We start from the raw sequence: 26,326 nt of genomic DNA, 5'->3' as shown, positions 1-26,326 counted from the left end.
CCTCCACTCCAGGTCTAACTCCAGCCAGGGATACAGAAAGATCAAGATGACTCAGATTGCAAAAAAACCCAAACACATTGCTCCCTCAACAGGAAATCATGATGCAGGTTTGCACAGGGACTGCTCTGGGAGCTTACTTAGCTCTGCTACACAGAACCACAGCTTCAGGCACTTCCACTGATGAAGAGATTAGGACCTGTATTTTAAATACAGCCTCTGAACTCACACATGATCTGGATTTCAGAGGGGCTGATGGATTGTTCCAGTGAAAAAGATCCCTAAGAAATGCCCACATGCAGAACACGGTTAGAATAGATGGCTCTCAGCTTGGCCAGAAAGCATTTAGGGCTCCAAACCCCTAGGCAAACCTTTTTGCCCTTTCTGGGCCAAGGTGTCTCCACTGACACTCTGACAGAAAAGCCCCTGCTGCAATGGGACTCACTCCTCAGTGAGTCAGTGTCTGATGCAGGTAGAGCACTGTCCCCAGGGACCAGATGTTCACACATTGTTCCGGTCACACACCCTCCAAACAACAGCAGCTGAGCAGCTCCCAGAAGGGCCCCACACAGTGACTCCACAGGGCTCGCTCCCACTCCCAGCCCAGCCCAGCCAGGTGTATGTGCAGCCAGGCACTGCCTTAAGGCAGGCAGGGCTTTGAGGAAGTACGTGCTGTCCTGCAAGCTCACCAGCATAGCTGGGCAATAAGGAGCACACCTTGTACAGGGTGAGGAGACGACTCACATTTGTTCCTACCTCCCATGGATGTTTGCTCCCTTCTTTTCTGGGGAACTTCACCCTTCAGTGAACCTGCTCCCAGTAAGCTTTCTTTCCAATTTCTCATCCTGGGACAGGCCTGAGGCCCGTGAAGCACCTCTGAGCTCTGCCAAACTGCTTCTAACACCAAAACAGCAAGAAACATGCTTCAGCATCAGCTAGTAAAAGCAGTGGCAACAGGAGCCTCATGAACTGGGGAAGCCCTGCCCTACAAGTACAAGCCTGCATAGCTCCAAGCGCAAACAGCCACTGGCACCAGGACAGGCAGTCCCACAACACCCTCAGCAGACCCACCAGGTCCACCCGGCAGAGGGTGGACACATCCCTTGCCCAGAGCTGCCACGGGTGTGGGCAATCTAGAGAGGGAACAGCTGTGGGACACAGATACCACCTCACAGGGCCACTGCAACTCCCCAACAGGTCCTAGGCCCGCACCAGGGGAGAGAGAAAGGTGCCTCCTACCCACCCCAGCCCTGAGGGGCCCACCAGGCCCAGCCCCAACCCCGGCGTGTGGGGTGGACACTGCACCCAGCGGCAGCCACGCGCCCCACCCCCACCGGCACGCGCTGCGCCTCAGTGACGTCACAGGCTTCCAGAAGATTCCCGAGGGAATTCCGCCGCGACTGGCGCTATAAAAAGCCACCGAGGCGCGGTGGGGTGGGCGGTTGCAAAGCGCCGTCGGCCAATGAGAACACGAGGAGGGGCGGCGCCGGCTTAAACTGTCCAATGGGCCGCCTCGGGAAGGAGGCGGGGCGAGCCCGGCTGGCGGGGCGAGCCGCCCCGCCTTTCCCGCTCTGTCTGACCAATGAGCGCCGCGGTGCGGCGCGACGGGCACCCACCGGGACCAACGGGGCGCGGCGGGGCGGGGCGGACAGCGGGCGGGGCGCGCGGACGGGACTCCTCTGACGTCACGGCGGGGGCGGGGCCGCGCGGCGGAGGCCGGGGGGGGGCAGGCCCGGGAGCGGGCGGGGGGCGGCTCGGCAAGTGCGCGGCGCCCCGGGACAGCGCGAGCGGTGAGTGCCGGGGGCGGCGGGCGGCACCGGGACCCCGCGGTGGGGGGGGCTGCGGCGCTGCCCCCGCCCCGCAGCCCGCCGGGGCCGCGCAGCCCGGCACCGGCACCGGCCTCGGCCTGCCGGGCCTGCGTGAATGGCTTAGCCGCTCCTTCCCGTGGGGTGACAAGGGGTCCCGAGGAGGCGGGGTGGGGAGGGTTAGCCCTGCTACCCCATGGGTTGACAAAGTGCCCCGATGGGGTTGGGGGGACGTTAACCCCTCTGCCCCATGGGTTGACAAGGTACCACCATGGGGCTGGAGGGGGACGTTAACCCCTCTGCCCCATGGGTTGACAACGTGCCCCGATGGGGCTGGAGGGGGACGTTAACCCCTCTGCCCCATGGGTTGACAAGGTGCCCCGATGGGGCTGGAGGGGGACGTTAACCCCTCTGCCCCATGGGTTGACAAGGTACCCCGATGGGGCTGGAGGGGGACGTTAACCCCTCTGCCCCATGGGTTGACAAGGTGCCCCGATGGGGTTGGGGAGACGTTAACCCCTCTGCCCCATGGGTTGACAAGGTGCCCCGATGGGGCTGGGGGAGATGTTAACCCCTCTGCCCCATGGGTTGACAAGGTACCCCGATGGGGCTGGAGGGGGACGTTAACCCCTCTGCCCCATGGGTTGACAAGGTGCCCCGATGGGGCTGGGGGAGATGTTAACCCCTCTGCCCCATGGGTTGACAAGGTGCCCCGATGGGGCTGGGGGAGATGTTAACCCCTCTGCCCCATGGGTTGACAAGGTGTCCCAATAGGGCTGCGGGAGACGTTAACCCCTCTGCCCCATGGGTTGACAAGGTGCCCCGATGGGGCTGGAGGGGGACGTTAACCCCTCTGCCCCATGGGTTGACAAGGTGTCCCGATCGGGCTGGAGGGGGACGTTAACCCCTCTGCCCCATGGGTTGACAAGGTGTCCCGATCGGGCTGGGGGAGACGTTAACCCCTCTGCCCCATGGGTTGACAAGGTGCCCCGATGGGGCTGGGGGGACGTTAACCCCTCTGCCCCATGGGTTGACAAGGTGCCCCGATGGGGCTGGAGGGGGACGTTAACCCCTCTGTCCCATGGGTTGACAAGGTGCCCCGATGGGTTTGGGGGGACGTTAACCCCTCTGCCCCATGGGTTGACAAGGTGCCCCGATGGGGCTGGAGGGGGGACGTTAACCCCTCTGCCCCATGGGTTGACAAGGTGTCCTGATGGGGCTTGGAAGGGTTAACTCCTGTGCCTCATGGGGTGACAGGATATCCCGATGGGGCTGCCAGGGATGTTTAGCCCCTCTGACCCATGGGGTGATAGGGTGTCCTGATGGGGCTGGATGGCTGGGGACAAGGGGTTAGCCCCTGTACCCCATGGGGGTAACACTGCAATGGAGATGGAGAGGGAGAGGAAGGGGTTAAACCTACCACTCCTGGAGACAATAGTGTAACCCTAAGGCCCTGGGGCAAAAGGGGAATGAAAGTGTTAACCCTTTCTTTTCCCCCATAGCGGGCAATGACATGTCCAAGTGGGGCTGGAGTGGGTGCCAAGGTGTGGGTTAACCCTTTTTCTCTCTCCCACTTTCGAGGATGATGATGCGTCCTAATGGGGCTGGACGGGGTGGTGAGGAAGGGGTTAATCTCCCCCAACTTTGGTATCAGTGTATGCTAATGGGGTGGATGGCTGAGGAGGAAAAAGGGGTTACCCCTTCTTCTCCCCCCAACAGGAGATAACAGTGTGTCCTAGTGGGGCTAGAGGTGGTAGCAAGGAAGGGGATAACCACAGTCCCCATCTGAGGGGACAGTGTCCCCCAATGGGGCTGGTGACAGGGAGCGCAGTAAGGAGGGAGAGTTAACCCTTCTCCCCCATGGGGCATGTGTGGGGCTAATAGTATATCCTCGTGGGGCTGGACAGGGGGAGCAGGCTGTCACCTTATCCCCATACAGGTGTCAGCACCCCAGTGGGGCTGGCAACGGGGCCTGTGCATGGGGGGGACAGCAAGGGGAGGGTTAACTCCCTCCCCACACAGAGCTACAGCACTAAGTGGGGCTGGAGAGGGGGGGCACCATGCATGGGGAAGCAATGAGGGGCGTTAACCCCATTCCCACTGGGGAAGCAATGAGGGGCGTTAACCCCATTCCCACACAGATGCCAGCACCCCAATAAGTCTGGACATGGGGGACACTGAGTGTGGGGAAGCAGTGAATGAGGTTAACCCAAACCCACGCTGATGACAGCACCCCAGTAAGTCTAAAAATGGGGGGGGTATCATGCATGGGGAAGCATTGAGGGGGGTTAACCCCATCCCCACATGGTTGCCAGCACCTCAGCAGGACTTGCAAGAGGGGCTGCGCAGGGAGAGGCAGCAAGGGGAGGGTTAACCCCATCCCCACGCAGGTGCCAGCACCCCAGTGGGGCTGGCAGTGGGGAGGGGGAGGCGGCTGGGGAAGGGATGATTCATTGCGTGTAGTCATGACATTGCTGGCTGGTTCCCTGCGGCTGGCAGCCAGCACGGGCACGGGTGGCTCTGCCTGCCCTGGCGCACGGAGCCTGCCTTGCCGTGCCTGACCAAACTTGGGCTTGCCTGCCCCAGCGCTGCTATGCCGGCCATCCTGCTCTTCTGGAGCCGCGCGGAGAGGTACGCACCGAGCGCCGGCGTTTTCCCGGTACCGGCCCCTGGGCTTCCCTGGGCAGCCACTGCCCGGCAGCACTGCTCAGCATCCCCTGCGCTCAGGCAAGGTGCTAGGAATGGGACCAGACCTCCATCTCCAGGGATGCGGTGGCTTTGGGTTGGGGACTATCACCCCTCGGGGTGCTGGCTCCCCGAGGGTTATTTCTCAGGTGGGAAACCTGAGGCGATGTCTGGGTCGACACCTGGGGGAGCCTGGCGCTCCCTGCTTCGGGAACGGGCAGCACGGGTTACGGGAAGCCTGCGTGCACGGAGAGGATGCTCTGAGGTTACTGTGTGATGGGGGGACACGGTGGCATTGAATTTCCTTGGCGCGCTTCGGGTGCCCGGCAGCAAGAGGCATAGATGTGTGTGTGAAGGTGACTTCTCAGAAGTAGGTTTTGTGCTATTTGGTGTGGAGGAGGCACCATCCCAGTGCCCAGCTCCAGCGAGGGAAGAATTAAGAGCATGGGGGGGTAGTTAGAGTCACTTGATGGAAAGGTGGCTTTCAGACCCCCTTCTGCTCCGGTGTGGGGGATCAGTGCTGGCACCTGGGGGAAACGGAGACTCCTATGAGTCTGAAGGAGAAAGATGGGAAGGTGCAAAATGGTTAATGTTACTTTTTCCAACTCGTGCATCATTGCTGTCCTACTTTTCTCCCTCTCTGATTCGTCTTGTGGATGCAGCAACCCTGACACAATTGAGGCAATGAGCAATTAATTTCTGGTGAAACCCAGGGACGCTGGGGTCCTTGTTCTCACTGTTTTACCTGCTTTACTGCAGGAGGTGACTACGTTGGGAACATTAAGGTAATGGGTTGCTGAGGGTCGGGCATCTCGTGGCAGCTCCAGGTTAGGAAGCGGGAAGGATGCCTGAGCTGGCTGCAGAAATGTCTTAATCTGGGAGTCGTGAATGGCAGCTCGCAGTCTGAGTTAGAGAACCGGGTGCTCCTCTGTGTCTCAGTCCAAGAAAGCAACAAGAAACCAATTAGAGGAAAATTACTGCTTGTCAAGTGACTTCATTGAACAGTTTCTTCCCCGCTCGGTGGCGGGGAGGGGAAGGCTGAGCGCTGCTAGGAAGCGCACAAAGGAAGGCTTGCTCGCCAGGCGTGGAGGCTGCTCTGTGAACCACTCTGATGCCTGCTTCCCTGCAGCCAAACCCACCCACCCCTGGCGTTTCGGAGCTGCGTCGGCTATCCTCAGAGCGGAGTTCAGAGCCACCCGCGGCCGCTCCGCGGGCGAGGACCTCCCTTTTCTGTGCCGAAGGAACCGGGGAGAGGCTGCCACAATAGCGACTGCAGAGCGTTGTACGCTGTGTGCCCGGGTGGCTTCCTCCTTTCCGTCCCAGGCCACCCTCCAGCGCCTGCCAGAGGGGCACGTGCTAGCTGTCAGCACTGTAGAGGTGAAGAACCTGTGGCCAGTGTGATGTTTAAAATAAAATTAGAGCCTTTAAAAATGTCAGCTTGGACTCTGAATATGTTTTTAAAGTTTCGGTAAGTGGGTTTCTGTGTCTTGTGCTTGTGTTCTCATTACTGAAGAATAACGTGTTATGACCCGAGGTGCCTGTCCGTGCCCGTCTTTGTCTGATGCATGATCCTCTGGCATCACTTACCATCCGGCGGTGACCTTACAGTCCGAGATGGAAAATCTTACTGAAGGCACTATCTGTGTGGGTTTGTTCCCTTACATGAGTATAAAGTAGCTGGATTATGTCAAATGATTGCTATTCAGCTGGCTCGCTGATCCAGGGGTTGCATGGTCTGATGTCATGTGAAGGGCTAGAACAAAGAATTTATTTTTAAGAGGCGAAAAAATGTTGAGTTATCTCAGCAGTGTGGTCACCAGCTGAGAGATGCCTGTGGTTTTCTCCACAACTGGACATCTGGGGCTTTTCTGAACATGACACATTTTTGTAAGGTGTCACAGCTTGGAAGGTGAATGCAGGTGCTGAAGTCAGTTGTCTGTCTGAAACCTCTTGCTCTGCAGCATCTTCACTCTGTTCCCTGGAGGGTTAAATGGGAAGGCAGAAAAGGATGATTGAACAGAATGGGAGAGAGGAGTTGTTGGAAGGCACAGCTGATTCTGGGGAGGTGGGAGGAAAGCTTTGCAGGGACAGAGTCGTGTTTTACCACCACTCATGTGAATGTCGCCTCCGAAGCATGGCTTAACCCACCAGGTCACCTGCAAGAGTCTAATTGTCTTCAGGACTCGTCATAGTAAATCAGTGTGTGGGGCTGCTTCTCAGCTGCTTTATTGTAGCCAGCCGGCCTGAGAAAGGCTCCCAAAGCCCCGCTGGGAGCCAGATGAAAGAATTCACAGCTTCCAGAGCTCCTGCCTGCTTTCTCCTTCCCTTTTCAGCCCTCCAGCCTGACGCGGGCTGCTGGGGAAGACAGCACCAGGTGACTAAACTGGGAAATGAGGTACTGTGTGATTTAGGATCCTGGCAGTGCTGGGGCATGGGACAGGTATCGGCTTTGCAAGGATGTGTCTGGTTCTGCTCAAAGCATGACACCGAGAACATCCCCCAGCAGGCATCCCCCCATGCCAAGGACCTCTTGATGGTAAAGATCAGAGGTCTTGAGGGAGGAAATACTGGTTTGTCTGGGCCAGGCCATCCTTTTGTAAGAGTTGCTGTGGGGTGTCAGGCAGGTAGGAAGGACTGATAATGCTGTCAGATACAGCTGTGCTGGGTCAGAGCCAGGCACCGTGCCCTGTACGGTACACTAGGTTGCAGATGTGGGTCCTGCTAGCAGCACCTGGCTTCTGTTGTAACAGCAACCTGGATAAAATCTAGTGTTTCTGATCTCCATGACTCGGGCCATGATTTGATCAGGTGCAAAAGGACGCTGTCTTCAGCTCTGCTTCATTTGACCTTGCTTGGGAGGGCTTTTTTTTTCCCCTGGGTTACCTAGAAAGGGGCTGTTGTCAGGCCAGTGGCCAGCTCTTGGGCTGGTCTCCCTTAATTTTCCTGAATGCTGAGGAGCTCAGTCAATGTCTGAACCCTGCCTGGCACCGTACAAGGATGGCATCCCATGGAACAAGGCTGCTCTGCTCTGCAGGACTGGGATCAGACAGTTGGTGTGCCAAGCTTGTACGTACCATGGCAATGAGGACACCAAGGTGGCTTTCTAAGCATTTGTAAGGAGCTTCTACAGACACAAGAGGCTTTTGTGGGAAAGGGGGGAGCTGGGAGGTGTTAGAATGAGGAATCTGGGGGGCATCAGCAGGTTACTGCCAGCTATGTCAGCAGACAAGTAAAAGCTGACCTTGACTGCTCAGCTCAAAGTGAAGCTGGATTTACTCACATCACCTTCTATAACAGTTATGGTAATGACTTATTTTTACAATTTAGTGCAAAAGTGGAACGGGGCAGAGAGATGGGTGGAGACACATGGCCAAAGTGAGAAGGTGATCTGCACAGCAGCACTCTGAATGCATGCAGCTGTGCCAGGGGCTGAGGGTATCTGTGGTCTTGCCTTGTCACCTTCCTGAGAGCTGGAGAAGAAAATCTGTAACATCAAGTTGTCTGGGTAGTGTTGGTTGCTTGCCCTTAAGAAAATGATCTTTCAGGACAACTTTCAGGACTTCTTGCAGTCCTCCTGTCACATGGAAAGGGCAGAATCCTAGGAGTCATCAGAACAGATGCAGAGACGGTGGTGGGTATGGGGTATAGCATCTCATAATGTCTGTGTGGGCTTGTTAAATACGGCTGCTCTTTGCACAGAAGCTGGAGGGCTCTTGCTGGAGGCTGTGTTGGTACAGAAACGTGCTGGCATTTAGAAGCTTGGATCTAGAGATGCTGTAGGATGCTCTTTACGCCCCCAGAGGCCTTCTTGTGTCTCTAACAATAGCGCAGCACAGTGTTGGTGCTGGTTTGCCAGGCTGCAGTGTTGCCTCTGATCTTTGCAATTGCCCCTGAGGCTGGTGGGGCAAGCAGTTCCAGCAAGTGCCTGATGTCCTGCTGGTATAAACCACTCTCCTGCCCTTGTTCATGTGAGCTTGCCTCTGTGAAGGTGCCAGTGGGCATGACCCTAGGTTGAGCCCTTTATCCACTTCCCGTTGCTGTTTCCTCCAGAAGTTCACATGCTTGTGAACTGATCCAGCATTCTGTGTTGGATACCTAGTCTTCCTCCAGGTCTAATGGGGGTCTCTAATGGAAAGTGTCTGCTCTGTGGCTAACACAGAGGTAGCACAAGTTGTTGATTCAGATAATCATAATCTACGGGAACATTGAGATAATTGGGTAAATTGCACATTTCCAAGCTCCCACAGTAGCTCCCAGGCTGTAGACTGGTTATTGCCCAAGACAGACTGGGTTGCCCATCCCTGGATGCCAGGGTTCAGTGGAGCACTGCAGATGTGCACTTCCAAGGGGTAGGCAGGATACCCAACAGTGCTCGTTAGAGCTGGTGGCCACCAGGAGCATCTGCTTGTGGACGGAGTCCATAAGACAGGTGGGAGCATTTGGTAACCTGCATGACTCCTGCATGACTGAAAGGCAAAAGCTCAAACACGACGTAGAAATTGGTCTGCTGGAGGGGCTCAAAGGGCTGGAGCTGCTCAGCACAGCAGCTGGGGACAGGGCAGTTCGGAGCAAGGATGTGGTGGAAGCCCAGAGAGAACTGGAGAAGGAAGCAGGATGTGAGCATGACTGCTTAGCAGAAAGCATTCAAGAGCAGAGTGCGAGCTGGGGGCAACATCTGGAGAACAGCATGGCATGGAGTGAGCACTGAGCTATGTGTTGTGCCAGGCAGGGCAAAGCAGGTCATGTCCAGGAGGGACAGTTCACAGGGCTGGAAAACTGAAGGGTAAGGAGCAAGTCAGAGTTGTTGGTGGAGTGTGGGTCTTGCTTATTTTAGCCGTTGTTTCTGCTTTGAATAGCTGGTCTCATGTCTCTCTAGGAGCTCTCCTGGCTTTCCATGTCTCTGCTGGCTTTTGCTGCTCCAGCAGCGTGCCTGTGGAATGAATTAATGTCCATCCGTTTCCTTCCTTGGGTTATGTCCATTGAGTTTCCAATGCCTTAGTATAGGCATAGCTCTGTCCTAAGCCACCCACATGATGAAGAAAGTGAATCCAGGGAGCTGCTTCTCTATTCTGACCTCACCGCGTTGTGTCAGGCTGTGACAGTTAACCACCTCTTACACCACTTAGTATTTCTGACTGATTGCAGCATTTAGTTGAAGATTTAAAGGGAGTGCAAGTCAGGCTAGAAAGTGTTTAAAAAAAAAAAAAAAAAAAAAAAAAACTCCCACCATCACAAGATGTTTCTGTCTAACGGCTTCGTTCTCTCTCCACTAAATACAAATTACAGCTCTGACATGCTGGAAGCACTTACCTCCAGCTGAATGCCAATTGCTTTGAGGAACAAAATGTTTGAAGTTCCTTTGAGGTGAATGCGGCAGCGCTGTTGGTTTTCAGTCTGTGCTGCCACCCCCCTAGACCACTTTAAAAGTTGCAGTCATTACCCTGTGTTGCGTTAGGTGTGCACAGATCCCTCTCCCTGCTGAATCCCCGTGAGACGTCAAGCCAAGCTGAGGGGGGAGACAGCTACTTTTAAACTCCGCAGAGCCCTCCTTGCTCCGTGGGGGCGGGGGGGGGGGGGAATGGTCACGCCTACAAGTGACCTAGCGTGACGTTAGCCTTGGCGTTGTCCATATAATAATTCTGTGTGCTGGCTTAGTGCTTCCTGTCCATAAGCCTGAAAGCTTCGCACAGAAGATGAGTACCTCTGTCCCTGCTTCGCAGGTTGGGCAGGCAAACCCGGAGCCAAGGAGCGTCTTAGCCCTACAGCACTAGCATGTTGCCTGTGGCTGCCCTGCACCGTTGCGCTTAACTTTGCCACTTGCAAGGAAAATGTGGAGTTGAACTGGCTCTGGTGTTGCTGGCCGGTGCGATGAGGGGAGAGATAGCTCCGTCATAAGTGTGTGCTAGTCCAATTTCTGGCTCCCAGGGTACCATACTTGTGTTACAGAGAGCTATCTTTCTGCTTTCAGGAATAAATACTCAGCCCCAGGCACCGTCGCGGTCATGGGAAAGGACTATTACAAGATTTTGGGCATCCAGTCTGGAGCCAACGAGGATGAAATCAAGAAAGCATATCGGAAAATGGCCCTAAAGTATCACCCGGATAAGAATAAAGACCCCAACGCCGAGGAGAAATTCAAGGAGATTGCAGAGGCCTATGATGTCCTGAGCGACCCCAAGAAACGAGCTGTTTATGACCAATATGGGGAAGAAGGTAAGGTGACCAGTGCTCCTGCCTGAAGGCGGGGGTGTCCTGCATGCAGAGGCACCCCAGATTATTCTCTCTTTGGATCTAAGTAGGTTTTTATGGGCAAGGGAGCGTTTTTATACCCTACCATGTAGCAGGCGTTCAGCAGCGTAGGCGGTGTGGCCGGAATTCTCCCCGTGATTCATTCCTGCCTCCGAAACAAGGTTACTAGTAACAGAATTGGGGAGAACAAACACTTTGCTGATGCCGCTTCGCCTCGCTGCCAGAAATAATCCCTCGACCCAGTTCTCCACTGACTGCTCTGCAGCAGGTTGGAGCCGTTTTTGCAACGGCTCCGCACCCATGGCCAGGCCCGGCTCTCCTTGCCCTCAGCCCACAGAGCAGGCGAGGAATCACCCTGCCGGGGCTAGTAGCCCCGGGTAGTTAGCTCAGACTGTCAGGAAGCCAGCTGGCACTTCTTAGCTCTTCAGTGCTGCCTCCAAAGGCTGAATCACTTACTGACATAACAGAAGTGAAAGGAGTTTGATTCCTAGGTCACACACAACTCTTCAGTTGTCCTGAATTTTCTAGCAGATAACCTTTCCTTTTGCCTTGATTTCCCCTCTGCAAGGTCCGTGTTAGCATGCTCTGAGGTGCCATTTGTAAGCTATTCCCACTTTTCTCTCTGGTACAGGCTGACCTACATGATTCAAAGCTTTTCCCAATTTAAGTAATAGGTTCTTGTTTTGAAACTAAGTGGCTGCTGTTGTCTCTTGGTTGGCATGGAGGAGGAGAGCCACACACAGCCTTATTAGTCGAATATGGAAGTCTGCAACCCCATTTGCTGAGGGTGAGGAGAGCAGTGAATAGCATCTGCATTAATCAGCCAAGGACTTGGGTGCTTAAAAGATCAGAAGGTCTAGTATAAACAGGCTGCTCAGTGGAAGATGCAGCCCCTCCTGCAGGCCCAGCAAGCAGGTGCCTCCCCCTATGAGACACCAGCAGAAATATGCTGTGGTCAGAGATACCTTTATCAATCCAGTCCTGCTCCTGGCAGGCAAGGAGAAGGCTCTCTCTGCCATCCTTAAGCAAACAAGTCTTCGGAGGATACAGACACTGTTGCCCCTGATGTAATTGTATCCACTGCCCGGAAGTTGCTGGGGAACTAGAAACATCAGAGACTTAAGGGAAAAATAGAGGAGCTCCATGGAGAAGTTGCCAAAGGCTCCTTGAGCTGTTAAAAAGCAGGTTCTTGGGTGTGAAAGCACAGACAGACCTGGGGAAACTCCCTGCTGGTTTATCTAAGCAAAAATATAGAGCTGTGTAAAACTTTAGAAAATCTTTGCCTGGCAATTCACTCTTGCACTGTTGCCTTATACCAGTTGCTTAACTAGTTAATCATGTCTCTGCTACAAGGGACTCACTGAGCCACAGTGATTTGCTGCTGTCTAAAATTAGATGTGGCTATCTCAAGCAAGAAACTAGCTTTTCCTTGAAGGCAGCGTCGAAATTGGACCCTGCTTTCCTATTGGTTTGATTAGTGTCTTGGGATTAAAGCAAAGGTAAATGGCGATTGCATAAGGGTAAAACTCCTGGCTGTACGATCTGTTATGGACAGAGGCTTTCTGAGGACGAGGTGGAAACTCCATTGCCAAAGGTAGCTAAAATAAGTGAATTGAGTAGTGGGGAAAAAATACAGCAGAAAACCACCTCTCTAGTGTCAGGAGGATGGACAGCCTGGGGCTGAAATTGGTCTTGCCTCTCTGTCACTGGCCCCAGTGTGTGAATGATTTTCCTTCCTTTCCTTAATAAAAGACTCCACAGTGCCTACAGTGACCCTAGCACCGACACCACACAGCCTGGCCGAACACACGAGCATAGCCGCCCAAGCACTCTTTCAGGACCTGCTGTGGTCATCTCCCCTTCAGGGCTCCCTGGGTGACGAACGGCCCCATGCTGCCAGGGTTTCTCCAGTGCTGGTGGACCCCAAAGCCGACGGAGCCTGTGCTGGCCTCAGCCAGAGCCTGTTCCACTTGTGGCCTGGAGAAATGCCCTTGCTACAGGAGCCAATCTCACCCACTTTGGCCACCATGACAGAGAAACCACAGGCACGGAGTTAGTGTGGAACTACTACAAAGCAGGAATAGCTAACAGCAGATTCAGCCCTTCTTGAGGGGCATGGATTTCCCTGAAAAGATCACAGCACCAGTCCCATGTGGCTCAAGTACCAACAAAACCAAACTCCTTGGGTGGTTTTGGTAACTGATGGTGGTTACCTCAGACTCTCTGTGCAGCATCCTGGGCAGAATTAGTGCTATGTCGTTTTCCCACTGCACATGTGGTCAGGATCACTGTTTTGTGCTCTTTTCTTCCATTCACATGATGTTGGGCATCTCTGACGTTTTCATATGAGCAAGCAAGAGCAAGGCACAGATTTCCTTGTGACTTGTAGTTGCTCTCTAGTTATTTCTGAAGCAAATGGTTATGCTCTTGGCATTGCCACGCTCTCCTTGCTCAATGGCCTTTCCATGTTGGCCCATAATCAGCTGCCTTGCCTCTTCCTTTCATGATTCCTCTTCCAATACAAAACGTGCTCCATCCCCTGGGCTCAGAGAGGCCAGCTTCCTCTGCAAGGGATTCTCTGTAATTACAGCCACATGAGCAGGCAGACACGGCATCTGATGTGGCTATAGCCAGAGAGCCCACGCAGAAGCTCAAAGCATGGAATCTGGGCAAAAAGGAGATGAAAGATGTAGAAGACTTTGTGGCTGGAGGGAGGGCCCAGGAGATGCTGATGAGCTGGTCCCAGATCTATTGCAGGACAGGGCATGGACTGTCATCAATTCTGGAGATCGGGGTCCTGGATGGTGACTTCCAGACCAGTCACTTGCTTCCTCAACAGGCCCACATGCACATTTGTTTTCCAACTAACCCCTTTTTTCAGAGTGATGTGGCCTGGTGATTAGCATTTCAAGGGGCCTCTGAGTCCCACATACTGACCTGAGTCAGCTTGGCCCCATGGGCTTTGCTCCTGCTGCCCTGTGGCCCAAGTCCAACCAGGGAACCAGGCTGAGAAGGGCGAAGCTTCCAAAATCACACCTGTGCAGCCAGAGTGCTGCACTGAGAGGTGTGACAGAGGTGTTGTCACTCACCACATCTCTCGTGCTTTGGGGCACCAGCAAGCCTCCAATGCCTTCTTCACTGTCAGCCCTTTCCTAAGGCCAAACTGCTTGGCCAAACTACCTCCTTGACAGGACTGCTATGGGATCTGTATGGCACATGCCTTTTCCTGGCTGCAAGATGCCAGCTGTACCTGGAGTCCTATGTAGCACACAGCATGGGCTCTACAAGAGCACAGACATTTGCCTGGTGGGACAGAGGGAAGGGGTGCTGCAGACTGCCTGAGAGCTTGCCCAAGTGCTGCCACCTTTCAAGGAGGCTGAGAGCCAGGCCGGGCAAGGATGCTCCCTTCTCAAGTGAGTGCAAAGTGAAGCAGATGCCCTCTACCTCGCAAGATAAATTCATCAAACAAGGTAGGCAGAAAAGAGCAGCAAACTTGTCCACTCTGTGTTGCCCCCTTCATATCTCCTGCTGCTGACTTGGAGTGTAGGGGGCTGGCACAAGAGACAGCCTTCAAAAATAGCCCTTTACTGTTACTGGCATGCCCTGAAAATAGTCCTTGTGCTAGGCTTGTTTTAACCCCTTCCCTCACACCCCTAGTGAAAAAAAAATGTTGCAGATTATATGGCCATGGACGACCTTGCCCATAGCTCCTTGTGTTCTGCTGACCTCCTCTGTGGTCCCTCTTGAAGGGGATTTGCAGGTGTGACTTATTTTAGGGGCTATTTGTCTTGTGCCTCAGCTGCTGGGGACTTTATGGAGTTTGCAGTGATGCGAGGCTCTATCTAGGGTCTGTCAGGGGAGATTTGCGTGGGAATAGTTGCCATTTGGTATTTTATAAAGTCTCCCTTTGACCTGGGAAAAATACCACTGCAGGATTTCTACTCCAGTGGCAGCAGCTGATCCCTAAGACCTTATCTTGCAGAGGGGAGAGTAGCACACGCATGTGTTTAAACTCTGCCCTCAAACCTCCCCAGACAAAATGGTTCTCCTGTTAAATAGATGTGACAGTGCTTTGGCAGAGCTATAGTGATGCCAGACCTTCACTGTTTGCAAATCACTGCCAGGACCTCAGGTCAGACCCTTTGATCTAATGTGCAGAGAGCTGTTTCCCTCCTACACACCTCGCTGTGCCGGGAGGGATTAGCTAGGGCAGGTCTGCTGACCTCCATGTGCTTTGCCAACAAAAGTCCTGACTGCACAGTGGTTTACTGAGTTCAAAGCTTTTTCTAGCGTGCTAGATGTGCTGCTTTTAGCTAGTGTCTGTTAGTGCAGCTCAGGCATCTTGGGTAACGGGCAAGAGCAGATAGCTAACCCAAAGGTGGGTTTTGTGCAACACTGACAGGATGTCAAAGGCCTCATACGTTGATTGCAGTGGATTAGTTCCAAATGCAGCTTGGAGTGGCTGATAAAAGTCTGGTGGGATGCTTCATCCCCTTTAATGTGCAGGATTTTGCTGAAAGGCTTAAATCTTCATTGCCAGGAAGCGAAAGCCTGCAAGCAGACCTGTTCCTGAGATGACTAGTTCTTGAGCTTACCCTCCAGCTCAGGCCACTGACAGTTTTCTCAGCTGTACCCAATCTCATCTAAGGAAAGATGTTTGGCTAGAGTTGTTGCTAGTATGTTCAGAAGAAACAAAGCTGTGTTATGAGACTGGAATAGATTGGCTTGCTTAGATTAGGAAGACACAGTTAGAGGGGTAGAGCTAGCTGGGCTAAAAGAAAGCTTGCCTGTGGGCAAAAATGGAAATGGACTAGTCAGGAGACATATTAAATGAAAAGGCTGTGACTTAAGCAGAGAGAACCAAATGAGTCTTTCAGTAGGAGTAGCAGAACAAAACCCAGACAGCTTTTAAGACGGAACTGGCTGGACCTAGGGGCAGGACTATGTAATGTGGGCTGAGGTGGTCCCTCCCTGATCTACACTCTCCATGGGCAACTGGGATGGAGGAGGTGACTAGCACCACCAGGAGCTGCAGAAAGCACTGCCCAGAGCCGGTAAAGATCATACTCTCGACCCCACTCCTGCCTGGAAAGTACTGGTGCCATAGGGGCCCAGCACAACCTTGCATCTGCCATGCAAAGCCAGCAGCTTTCAGCAGGGAATGTTAATGCCTTGTCTTCCCCATTCTCCTCTAGGTCTCAAAACAGGAGGTGGCTCTTCAGGTGGCTCAGGGAACACTTTCCACTACACCTTCCATGGGGACCCCCATGCCACCTTTGCATCCTTCTTTGGAGGCTCCAACCCTTTCGATATCTTCTTTGCTAGCAGCCGCTCACGAATGTTCAATGGTTTTGACCAGGAAGATATGGATATCGATGATGATGATGACCCTTTCAGTGCCTTTGGCCGGTTTGGTTTCAATGGCATTAACGGGGTTCACCGGCGGCACCAGGAGTCTCTGCACACACGGAGGAAGGTCCAAGACCCGCCTGTCATCCATGAGCTCAAAGTGTCCCTGGAAGAGATCTACCATGGCTCAACCAAGAGGATGAAGATCACTCGCAGGAGGCTCAACGCTGATGGCCGGACCATGCGGACAGAGGATAAGATCCTAAACATTGTCATCAAACGGGGGTGGAAAGAAGGAACCAAAATCACGTTCCCCAAGGAAGGGGATGCCACCCCGGACAACATCCCTGCTGACATTGTCTTCATCCTCAAGGACAAGCCTCACTCACACTTCAAGAGAGATGGGACGAATGTGGTCTACACTGCAAACATCAGTCTTAAAGAGGTGGGTGTCGGTGGGAAATCCTGTGGGGTGGGAGGTGGCACTGGGTCATTGCACATGGAGCCAAGATGGGAGTCAGTCCTTGTACCAAGCCGGTAAGGAAAAGCATGAGAGAGACAAGGAAAGAGCTCTGCAGAGAGGAGCTGTAGAGACCAGCTTGTGCTCTGCTTTGGAGAGCTGCTCAACCTTCCTGCTGGGTGTAGGACATGGGATACTGCAGTCCCTGTTGAATATGCCTTGCTCATTGAGGAAATAAATGTGGTATTTAACCATTTCCCCCCTTCTCCATATGTTCTGTCCTTCTATTTCAACATCGGGTATTCACATATGGAAGACAGCCCAGATCTTCTGTAGAAACAAGAGAAAAACAAGTTTGCTTGTGTTTTGTCCCTAGCTGCTCACGTAGCTCAGTCTGCTGTTGATAATTTCCTGGTAGTGCCTAGTACCTCCCCACATGGACAGAAAGCAGGGTCACACAGACAAAGGTTGAACCTAGTGTTTGCCTAGACACCACTTTAGCCAAAAACAGCTGTTTTCTTTGGTTATGGCTTTTCTAGATAGAGGGCAATAAATAAAATATTCAGGAAAGCCTGACTGTGAGCAAAAATCCAACACACTCAGGCTGTCAGTCCTGGAGGTCACAATGGTACTTGATGCATCAGAGCCACAAACTGTGCGAAGGTGGGAGAGGAAGGGGAGATTACCCAAGTACAAGATGTGCCGTTCATTGCTGCTGTCTAACTACCTTTTAATAAATGCCAGCTGGCAGCTGCATTTAACACTGACATTTTTGGCAGCTGCCATTTGCTGTTCCTTTCAGACTGTAGACACTGTCTGTCTTCTTAATGAGTTGATTTTTTTTTGCAAAGACAGATTTATGCTCTCAGATGCGTTTAATAGAAATCAGCTCAATGAGCCAGACCTGGGGTAGGGAACCGTAAGCTCTTTATTGTGCCAGCAAGTCAGAAGAGCTTTGCAGTGACTCTAAGCCTTTGCCGGGGCTATGGTTAGGTGTCCTGGGGGCAAGGGGAAACCATATGGGTCAGGAAGAGCTGGATGCAAAACCTAAGCAAAAGCAAACTCATCTCAAGTTAACCTGTAGACCTGAGAATTGAATTTCCTTCACAGTGCAAAGGGATTCAAGAGGTTTATTCCTGTGGTGGCTGGGTCTGCTGGCTGCTCCAGAAATACTTGGGAGAGGCTGCATTATTTATGGAGTCATGCATGCCATATCTCAAATGTTTCCTTCTGTGCATTCCTATATCTGTAAAATTAACCCCAAGCTGGCTGTCCTGATGACCAGTCCATGTTAGTCCAGGTTCATTTGCTGCCTGAGCAGAGACCTGGACTAGGAAGGACTCTCGGAGTTCCCCTTTGAGCATCAGTCCTGAGAAAATTATTCCTGCCCCATGTGCTATTGCAGAGAGCTACTAAAACTGCTGGTGCTGGGGCCACAAGTGGCCACTGGTGCTGCTGCTCTGCCATACCAAGTAGTTCCCCAGCTGTGTCTTACCCACAGGACACTTGTGATCTCTGCCCAGCTGCCCATAAACAAGGCATGTGTTGGCATTTGGTTTGCCTGATGCAGTCACAAAGAGAGGCTAGTGGAAACTGCTGGTCCAGGCAAATTCCTGATCTCTTTGAGCTGAAGTTCCTGTTCTCTGCACGTCCTCACTGCAAACTGAACTCACTGGAGATCCTCAGAGAGCTGCTGGCCTGGCTGCCATCCCCATCCTTTTGCTTGCCAGGGCAGGATAATGCTTTGCTACTTTTATCTTCCTTGAGAAGAAGTAGCTTAAGTGCTCTGAAGCATGAGCAGATGCCAGGATCTCCCCAACTCCATATGCCACGATCTCGGTATGTGACGGAATAAATCACAGACATCTTCATCACCTAGCCTACAACTGTAGCCTTGAGTGCTCTCCTTGCACTGTTCTTCCTTGCAAATCTGTCTTTTTTAGCTTTAGCTTTCATCTTTTCAGCTGCTACGAGAGAGCAGCAGTGTGGTGCGAACAGACAGATCTAGGAGGCTTTCAATGCTGTGATCTGACTCACAGTTCTGGTGGAGACCCCTTGCCAGCACCCTGCTGCCAAGGGTAGCAACTCTCCCTGCTATGGCCCTGCTCAGGCAGGGAGCAGTCAGTGCCCGGCAGCAGGACGGGGGTGACTGGAGCACCTGGCAGTGCAGCGTCCATTTGGTAGTGCTTCCTTACGGGCACCTTCTTGAACCTGAGCAGGAGCAGGCAATGCTGAACATGGACTCCTGTCCACTCTCTGATAGAAATCTGCCCAGCTCCAGTGCTCCTGCAGGGAACCTGGAGGCCATCCTCCTCCTCTTTGATCCAATAGTCCCCTCCAGAGCACAGCCTGGGAAGGCAATGGTCTTCCAGCAGTCGTTTAACCTATAAAACCCAACAGACATAAACTTTTAAACCTAGGTTGCCTCAAACGATGCTTTGGTCAAGCTAGAAATGAAGACAAGGATATCCCAAAGGACAAGCTGGGCCAAAGTGCAACTCTTGCAGTCTCTGAGCTCAAGCACTTCCAGAGCTTGCATGCTCATCCCATTTGGCACCACGTCTCCCTGGCCAGGGCACTGTGGGGTGGTTGCTGCCCAGTGGGAGCTGCCGACTTACTGCTGTAAAAACCCGAGGTGGAAGAGGGCTTCCCCAGAGACTCGTGGGCTGCAGGGAAATGTCCATTCGCAGAATTGCAGGCACGAGTCGTAGTGGGAGCTGAGGGAAGGAGGAGTGACACTGCTATGCCAACAGCTGCAAAAGCCTGTGTCTCCTGGGAGGCAGATCTTCAGGCAACGCTCCCGGAAGAGACCTTTATGGAGATGTTATAGACACTCAGCTGCGCGTGTAACACTTGTCCTTGGGAGCTGCCTGTTTTGCATCCTTTACCTGGCGTCTCCTTCCTTGAAGTATCTGTACTCCAGCCTTGCTGAAACGTTCTTGGGTTGCCCTGCAGCCAGTGGCAAAATCCTCCCGTGGCTTCACTGCAAGCAGAGGAGGGCCCACTGCTGACCTAAATTTCTGCACTCATAGCTCAGCGCAGGGTTTAGCTATATCAAGCCCACTTGGATTTAATACCTAGGGATAAGTGGAGCCTCTTTCTAGGATGCAGAGCAGCTCCCCGCATTACGGTGGAGCGCTGTGCGCTGGCGTATCGCAGTGTTCCACGCTCCTGCTTGCGGTCACTGGTATCGTTTCAACAACCGTTTTCTTAAATGCCAGTGAAGTTGGGCAAGAAAAATTAAAAACAAGAACATACTGTGGAGGAGAAATTGCCTTTAATTGGTGCATCTTGGCTCTAGGAAGGAAACATTAAGATCTGTCTTTCACTGTTGCTGCCTGTTTCTACTCACATTGCTCTGCTTTTCAGGGCGAACACAGTGCTGACGTGTGACGCCCGCTCCATGAGCGTGAGCATGGCAAACTGCCTTGCCATTTCCAGCCCTGTCCCTTGGGACTGGGTGCAAACATCCTGGTTAGCTACACTTCTGCTGGCCTATTTTGCTCTCGAAAGCTCGTTCTGGAAGCTGAGCTACATGCCCAGCTTCCCGCTGGCCGCGTTGCTGTGAGAGCCGAGCAGAGGAGAGCGTGCGGGCAGGTGCCCACTGCATTCCCCAAGTCCGATGTGCCATCGCATTGCGGAAGCATGCTGCATGGCAGAGGACGGCTGCCCTGAGAGTGACCTATATCCTCCATAGCAAAAGCAGCACCTCAGTTTGCCTCTGGCTTTTCTGCTACACATAAAAGGACACTGCTACTTTGGCCCTCTTGGCTGGAAACCTGAGGTCTATCATCTGCTGTGCTTGCCCCCCCATCCCTGCTTTCCCTTTCTGCTTCCCATTTTGTAGCCAGATATGTCTTTTCTTCGGCACCCCTGGACTTGTGCAGCCTTCCATGGTACATGCCAGTGGGCACCCCCAGAACAGCAAATCGCATCCTCGCCCCTTTCCTTTGCAGAGCATCTCTGGGGGACACGGGGGGCTGTACCCTGGGACCCAGCTGAGAAGGGCATGTGCTTTTTGTGCAGCGCACGGGACCAACCCTGTCCCTGGCAGCTCAACCGCTAGCACCTGGAGGCTTTATCCCCAGCAAACCCGCCCCTTCCAGAAGTATCGCTCCGCAGTCCTCTTCTTAGCAGCAGCCTTCCTCCCTTGCTGAAAGCCTGGAGACGGTCGTGCCCACGTGTATGGCAGAGCTGTCTGAGTTATTTAAGGACACAAGGATTTTCTTGCTGCATTCCCAGGTCACGTGGCTCGCTAATGCAGGCCGGCTTGCGGCTGCCGAGCAGCACCCGCTTCCCCGGCCGCTGCTGGCTTCCGCAGGAGGCAGTGCCTGGCCGCGAGGACGAGCTATAGGGCTGGCAGCCCAGGCAGTCAGCTCTTGGGTCAGTCCCCCTCCCGTCTCCGGGGGAATGCGCTCAGCAGCCCCCGGCCCCAGAAGAGCGCGGGGAGGCAGGGCAGGTGCCTGGGAGCCCTGCACACCGCGGTTCAGTTCGCGGCGGGTTGTCTCGCCGCAGCTTCCTTCTTGCGCTGCCAGCAGGTAAAAATAGCCGGTGGGCAGTGGTGTGATGCTGTAACTTGACCCTCCGCCTGCGTGGGGACCTGCGGCAGGGAACAGGCCCTCCAGAGCCCTGACTTCCAGGAAACCGCGGTGCCGTGCCGCAGCTGCACCGCTGGCCCGCGCCAGCACAACCTTTTGGAGGCTGTTGGCAGGGGAGTCACAGCCTGTGCTATAGATAACCCCCAGCGCCAGGCAGAGTTGCCGAGCTGCGAAGGGCGACAGCTGATGAGCTGCAGAGGCATGCGATGATCTCAGCTGGATTTCTGGTTTCCCCCCCCCCCCCAAGATTGGGTGGCCAGGCCGGGAGGAGGCTAAATTTAACCTGCCCTATTGCTGCGAGTGACTCCTGGGAAGCGCGGTAGATGGGTGTGAGGATCCTTCTCCCCGACAGGGCTGGGGTTCCCCTCTCCTGCACAGCTCTTGGCACCTCGCAGCACCCAATATGAGGAGGTCAGGACCAGTGGAGACTCAGGCTTGCACCAGTGAGGATGAGCTAACCCCGTGCACAGCTCAGGGCTGTGTCCATCGAGCCGGACGTGAGATCAGAGACAGGTAGCATAATCCAGGGACTGCCCGACACAGGGATGCTGCACATTTTCCACTGCTCGGCAGCATGGGCACCAGGATGTCCCCATCCCGGAGCTCTGCTGCAGCCCAGACTAGCCGGAGGCTCTTCCCAGACTGTCCCACTCTGGCAGCGCCGTGCCGGGTGACCACCACCGTGATGCACCCCGGGGTGAGCCACAGCATCTGCCAGGTTCAGGGTGGTGGCTCAGAGCACCCAGGTTCCCTCTGTGGTTGCGGTCGGGCCTGCGGTAGCTCTGCACTGCCATGGCCGTGGGCAGGCAGGAGGCTTTGGGAGGTCACAGTGGACCAGGCTACTTTGGTTCAGGTGTGATTTCTGAGAGGTAAATATGACTTGTCCCTCATCTTTAGCCAGCTCGGAGAACCTGCCGGGAGTTTGGGAGTGCCGGGAAAGGAGAAGGGCAAACCCTGCAGGACTGAGATGGATGTGCCCACCGGGACTCCTGCCGTGCCAGGGTGCTCAGGGCGCTCTTGATAAATCCTTGGGAGCTGTAGCTGGCAATGCCCCACGCAGACAAGGCCAGCATCACTACTCCAGGGTTTCTGCGGGGAGCGGCGGGGCTGAGGGACTGGGAGGGCAGGCAGCCCGGCTCACGGCGTCGCCCTCTGCTCTCTCCCTCGCAGGCCTTGTGTGGCTGCACCGTGAACATTCCCACCATCGACGGGCGGGTGATCCCGCTGCCCTGCAACGACATCATCAAGCCGGGCACAGTGAAGAGACTGCGCGGGGAAGGGCTGCCCTTCCCCAAGGCCCCCACCCAGCGAGGAGACTTGATCGTGGAGTTCAAAATCCGCTTCCCCGACAGAATAGCCCCCCAGACGAGACAGATCCTCAAGCAACACCTCCCATGCTCCTAGAGCCCAGGGACTCTTCTCCAAGCAGCAATACTCCAAACGCACGTGCCACAGCATCCGACCTGCATGGAGCAGAGGTGCTAGAGCACTTTCAAATGCAAAAAACCCACCTTCCTTCCCCCAAGGTCCTGTCCAACCCATCCTTCCGCCTGCCCCTCTTGGCCTCTTTTCTACTCCAGCTGTAGAAGCTCGCAAGCGCGGGCTCCTGCCCAGCCCTTTGCGGCTCTCTTAGCTGCCAATCTTTTTCTGTTTGTTTTCTAGAGGTCCAGCTTTTCTGCCTTGCACAAGCAAGAGGCATGGGTTGTTTGCCCAGGGAGGTGCATCACTTTTTTTGTTTTTTATGTCACCTGCTTTTGAAGCCACCTTTCTGACTAGAGGATGGACTTGTAGGAATTTAAACGCTGTGTAAATAGGACTTTACATGACCTCACACCCCCGATATTAGTTTCCTCTTCCCCTCTTTGATACTTGCTGCTGTTCGGGGGTCCCAGCTGTACCGAGATGCCAAGGAAACAGTGCGTATGGCAAAGGGATCGCTTCTGCACACAGTGGCCACTGTAGCTGGACTGTTTCTAACCTGGGACCATGGTACCTAGTCCTACTGCGGTCCACTCTCCTGTGCCAAGACTACAACTGAGCATCATCTGTGCCAAATGAAAATGCTGAGCTCAAAGCACTTGGTGACGGTCCCTCCTGTCCCCCTGCACCCTGCTCGGGCTGGAGGTCTTGGCTGGGTCTGCCCCACGTAACCGTGTGGAGCTGGGCCGGCATCTCCCTGTGCCTGCTGCCAGGCCAAGACCCAAGCGAGCAGGAAGGAAGGGGGAGCCCAGGGTGGGAGCTTTCTTGTTCAGATGTGTTGAGTTTGCATTGCTGCTTTTTTTTTTTTTTTTTTTTTTTTTTTTTTTTTTTTTTTTTTTTAATATATATACATATATATAGATAGCTAGATCAACTCCATAAGGGTTTTCTCTGCCCATTTTGGATTTCCTGGAGTGGTTCATCCTGCCTTTCAGGGGATCAGTTCAGCCATATGAACATCATGCCTGTGAGAACATAGTATGTGTGTAGCACAAGTTCAGGTGCAAAAGCAGAGCCAAGTGTGAGCAGAGCTGTGGTTTTTCACTAGCGTTTGAGTTCAACCTTAAGGATTTTCATAGGAAGAGAAATGCACGTGTGTATATATATTTTTCTACAGGGAAGATGATTAATTCAGGAGGTGTTTCTGGGCGTTGTGGTGGAGCTGGGAGGAGCATGAGGCAATCTGCTTGGTGGTTTTGTTTTTAAATGCTGTATTTTTTTAAAACTTTGGATTTCCATCAGGAGAATTTTTATATTTCTTACCTTTGTCAGCCTATTCTGCCTCTAGCCAATTTTTCTCGAGAGGGGTCCTACGGAGCGGGAGGCATGTTTGACCTGGCTTTGCACAGCTCAAAAAGCTCATCTTCCACCGCGGCATCACCTTCCTGGTCCAACCGACGCCAAGAAAACCGTGCCAAAATAATCCCCCGGCAATCTTGTTCTTAAAAAAAAAAAAAAAAAAAAAAATCACTGACTTGAAACGGGGTCGGGGGCGGAGGGGCCTTTGGGGCGGTCGGCGCGACGCGGCGCCGGGCCACTTCCCCTCCCTCCCCGGGGAGCTGCCGGGGGTCAGAGCCGGCGGGCAGCGCGCGAGGTGTGCGGCTGCACGGCGCGTGGCGGGGAGGCCGCGCTGCGCGCCGGCTCGGGCGCGGGGAGGTGAGCCCCGTACCGCCTCGCTTTCGGTTCATTGACCAGTTTGAGCGGTTAGGATACGCCGCCGTTTCCCTCCGCTGTTCCCTGCTGAGTTCGACACGCAGACCCTGGTGGACACTGATGGAGCGAGAAGACAGGTCAGCACGCAGATGCAAGCTGCTGGGGTTTTCTCAGTTTCAATGAGACCTGAATGTTTTCTAGTGTTTTCTTTTCTTTTTTTTTCCTTTTTTTGTATTTTTTTTTTTTGTAATGTCAGTATTGAGAGAAAAATAAAGTATTTTAAAAAATACACACCTGGCGTGCGTCTCGGCGAGGGGCGCCGGTGCAGCCGAGGCCCAGCCGGAGCGGCCCGTGGGGAGGAGGAGGAGGAGGAGGAAGCAGCCCCCTTCGCATGCAAGGGGAGGCAGCGCTGCGGAAAAAACACCCGGGGGACGAGCAGGGCGGGGGGGGGGGGCAGGAGCCAGCAGTGAGGGTGCCCGCGGGGTGAGCGAGGCCACCCCACCGCGGGCCGTGCCGGCCGGCAGCGGGGCCTGGGGCGGGCCCTGCCCCTTTGCAGGCACCGGGGTCCCCACGCTGGGGCACCTCGTCCCACCGGGGAGCCCCAGAGCGCAGCCGGCAGAGGTGGGCAGGAGCGAGGCCAGCGGAGCCGCCGAGGTGCTGGGGGTCGGGGCCGTGGGGCTGGGCTGGCCAAGGGGGCTCCTTGCTGCTGGCAGAGGCCTGATGGGGTGGGAGGGACGCTGGGGCCAGGCTCTTCTTGGCTGCACCACGTTTCTTGCCTCCGTCTCAGGCAAGAGCTCAGCGCTGTGAAACCAGCCCGAAGCTAAGCCCAAAGCCCGCACGGATCTCATCGCCCGGAGCTGCCGGGCGGGACGTGACCAGAGCGGACGCAGCCCCACGGCTGGGCGGGGGCGCCCATGGGGCAGGGTGAGCCACGGCCCAGGGATGTCCATAGGCAGCTGCTGGGATGCGGGGACACGGGCTGCGCCGAGCGAGCGCGGCCAGCGCCTGCCCTCTGCTGGCAGCTGAGCCCCCCCCGGCCCCGGCCTGGAGGTTTTTGGGGTGCTGCAGGAGCACCCCAAGCCCTTGAGTCACAACCCAGCCTCTAATCCCCAACCCGGGGTGGTAGGGCCCCCCCCATACTGCACCCACAGCAGTAGGGCTGTGCCCCCCCTACGCTGCCCCATGTGTACTGCAGTGGAATATTGCCTATAAAATAAGCAAGTCAATAGGAGTTGCATAGATAGAGGTATCGATTTATTTTGTGGCACGGCCAGTTCGACTCAAAAAGAGATTTCAACATAAGACAACGGACAGCCTCTCCCGGAGCTGCACACCAAATGAAATTATTAGTAAAACTAACAGAATGAAAATTATGAAGTGTTAAGAGAGCAGCCTGTGGGTCTGGCCATAGGGCTGGGGCACGGGCAGCCTCTGGGGCCACACGCTGCAGCGCAGCGGGGTGCAAGGAGAGCCCAAACAGAGCAGCAAGGCCGGGGCTGGCAGCAGCTGCCCCCGCAGCTGAACCAGGCCCCTCCAGGGTGACCCCCTCTCCCGGCCGTCCCAGCCACCCGGCCCTCGTCTCCCCAGCTCCCTTCGGGGCTGCCCAGTCCTCCCAGCGAGGCGTCAGGCTTGGGCTAAGGGTGCAGCGGGTGCTCCCTGTCCCGGGCACGCTGCGAGGAGCCTCTCGCCCAGGCGGCTGCATTTGCTCCGGCTCGCGAAGGGCTTTGCCGCGGGGAAAGGGAACAGAGCGGCCCGCGCAAACCCACCGCGGCTCCCGGGTAGGGGAAGGGGCTCTCAGGGCTCCCGCAGGTGCCGCATCCTACCTTGGGCAGACTGGGGGGGGGGGAGGAGGAGGAGTGTTTCACCCCCCAGTGCTCCTGCCCCCTTGCTCGGCCCTCTGCCTCTTTCGCCTGGCGCTGGCCGGGGCTGCCTGGGTCGCCCGCAGCAGGCTGCACGCAGAGCTGCCAGGGCCGAGGCGGTGGCAGGGGCGCAGGGAGGGTTGGTTGAGCTCCCGAAGGGGCAGGGAGGGAGAAATCCCCCAGCTGCCAGAG

General features: G+C 54.8%; 1 protein-coding gene across 8 annotated transcripts; it reads left to right on the top strand.

Moving 5' to 3' along the window:
• Positions 1-1,721: 1,721 nt before the first annotated feature.
• DNAJB5 (DnaJ heat shock protein family (Hsp40) member B5) lies at positions 1,722-24,564 on the top strand. 8 transcript variants are annotated; one of them, XM_062600667.1, is made up of 4 exons: positions 1,722-1,787; positions 10,456-10,700; positions 15,932-16,530; positions 22,314-24,564. In XM_062600667.1, the coding sequence occupies exons 2-4, from the start codon at positions 10,490-10,492 to the stop codon at positions 22,545-22,547; spliced, it is 1,044 nt and encodes a 347-aa protein (XP_062456651.1). In that variant the 5' UTR covers positions 1,722-1,787; positions 10,456-10,489; the 3' UTR covers positions 22,548-24,564. The 8 variants fall into 8 exon arrangements, with proteins under 8 accessions (XP_062456651.1, XP_062456648.1, XP_062456647.1 ...); XM_062600664.1 differs by lacking the exon at positions 1,722-1,787 and adding an exon at positions 2,005-4,039; XM_062600663.1 differs by lacking the exon at positions 1,722-1,787 and adding an exon at positions 4,061-4,433.
• The last annotated feature ends 1,762 nt before the right edge of the window (positions 24,565-26,326 follow it).

The sequence above is a fragment of the Rhea pennata genome, chromosome Z, assembly GCF_028389875.1.
Source record: "Rhea pennata isolate bPtePen1 chromosome Z, bPtePen1.pri, whole genome shotgun sequence".
NCBI classification, from domain to species: domain Eukaryota; kingdom Metazoa; phylum Chordata; class Aves; order Rheiformes; family Rheidae; genus Rhea; species Rhea pennata.
Note: the sequence above shows the minus strand (reverse complement) of the source record. Positions and strands in the feature narration are given on the sequence as shown.

Excerpts from the sequence above, each read along its gene's own strand:
- DNAJB5 (XM_062600670.1), top strand. The coding sequence starts at position 5,888 with ATGTTTAAAATAAAATTAGAGCCTTTAAAAATGTCAGCTTGGACTCTG. Across the intron at positions 5,956-10,455 it reads AATATGTTTTTAAAGTTTCG|GAATAAATACTCAGCCCCAG; the intron begins GTAAGTGGGTTT and ends TTCTGCTTTCAG. Across the intron at positions 16,531-22,313 it reads CAAACATCAGTCTTAAAGAG|GCCTTGTGTGGCTGCACCGT; the intron begins GTGGGTGTCGGT and ends TCTCCCTCGCAG.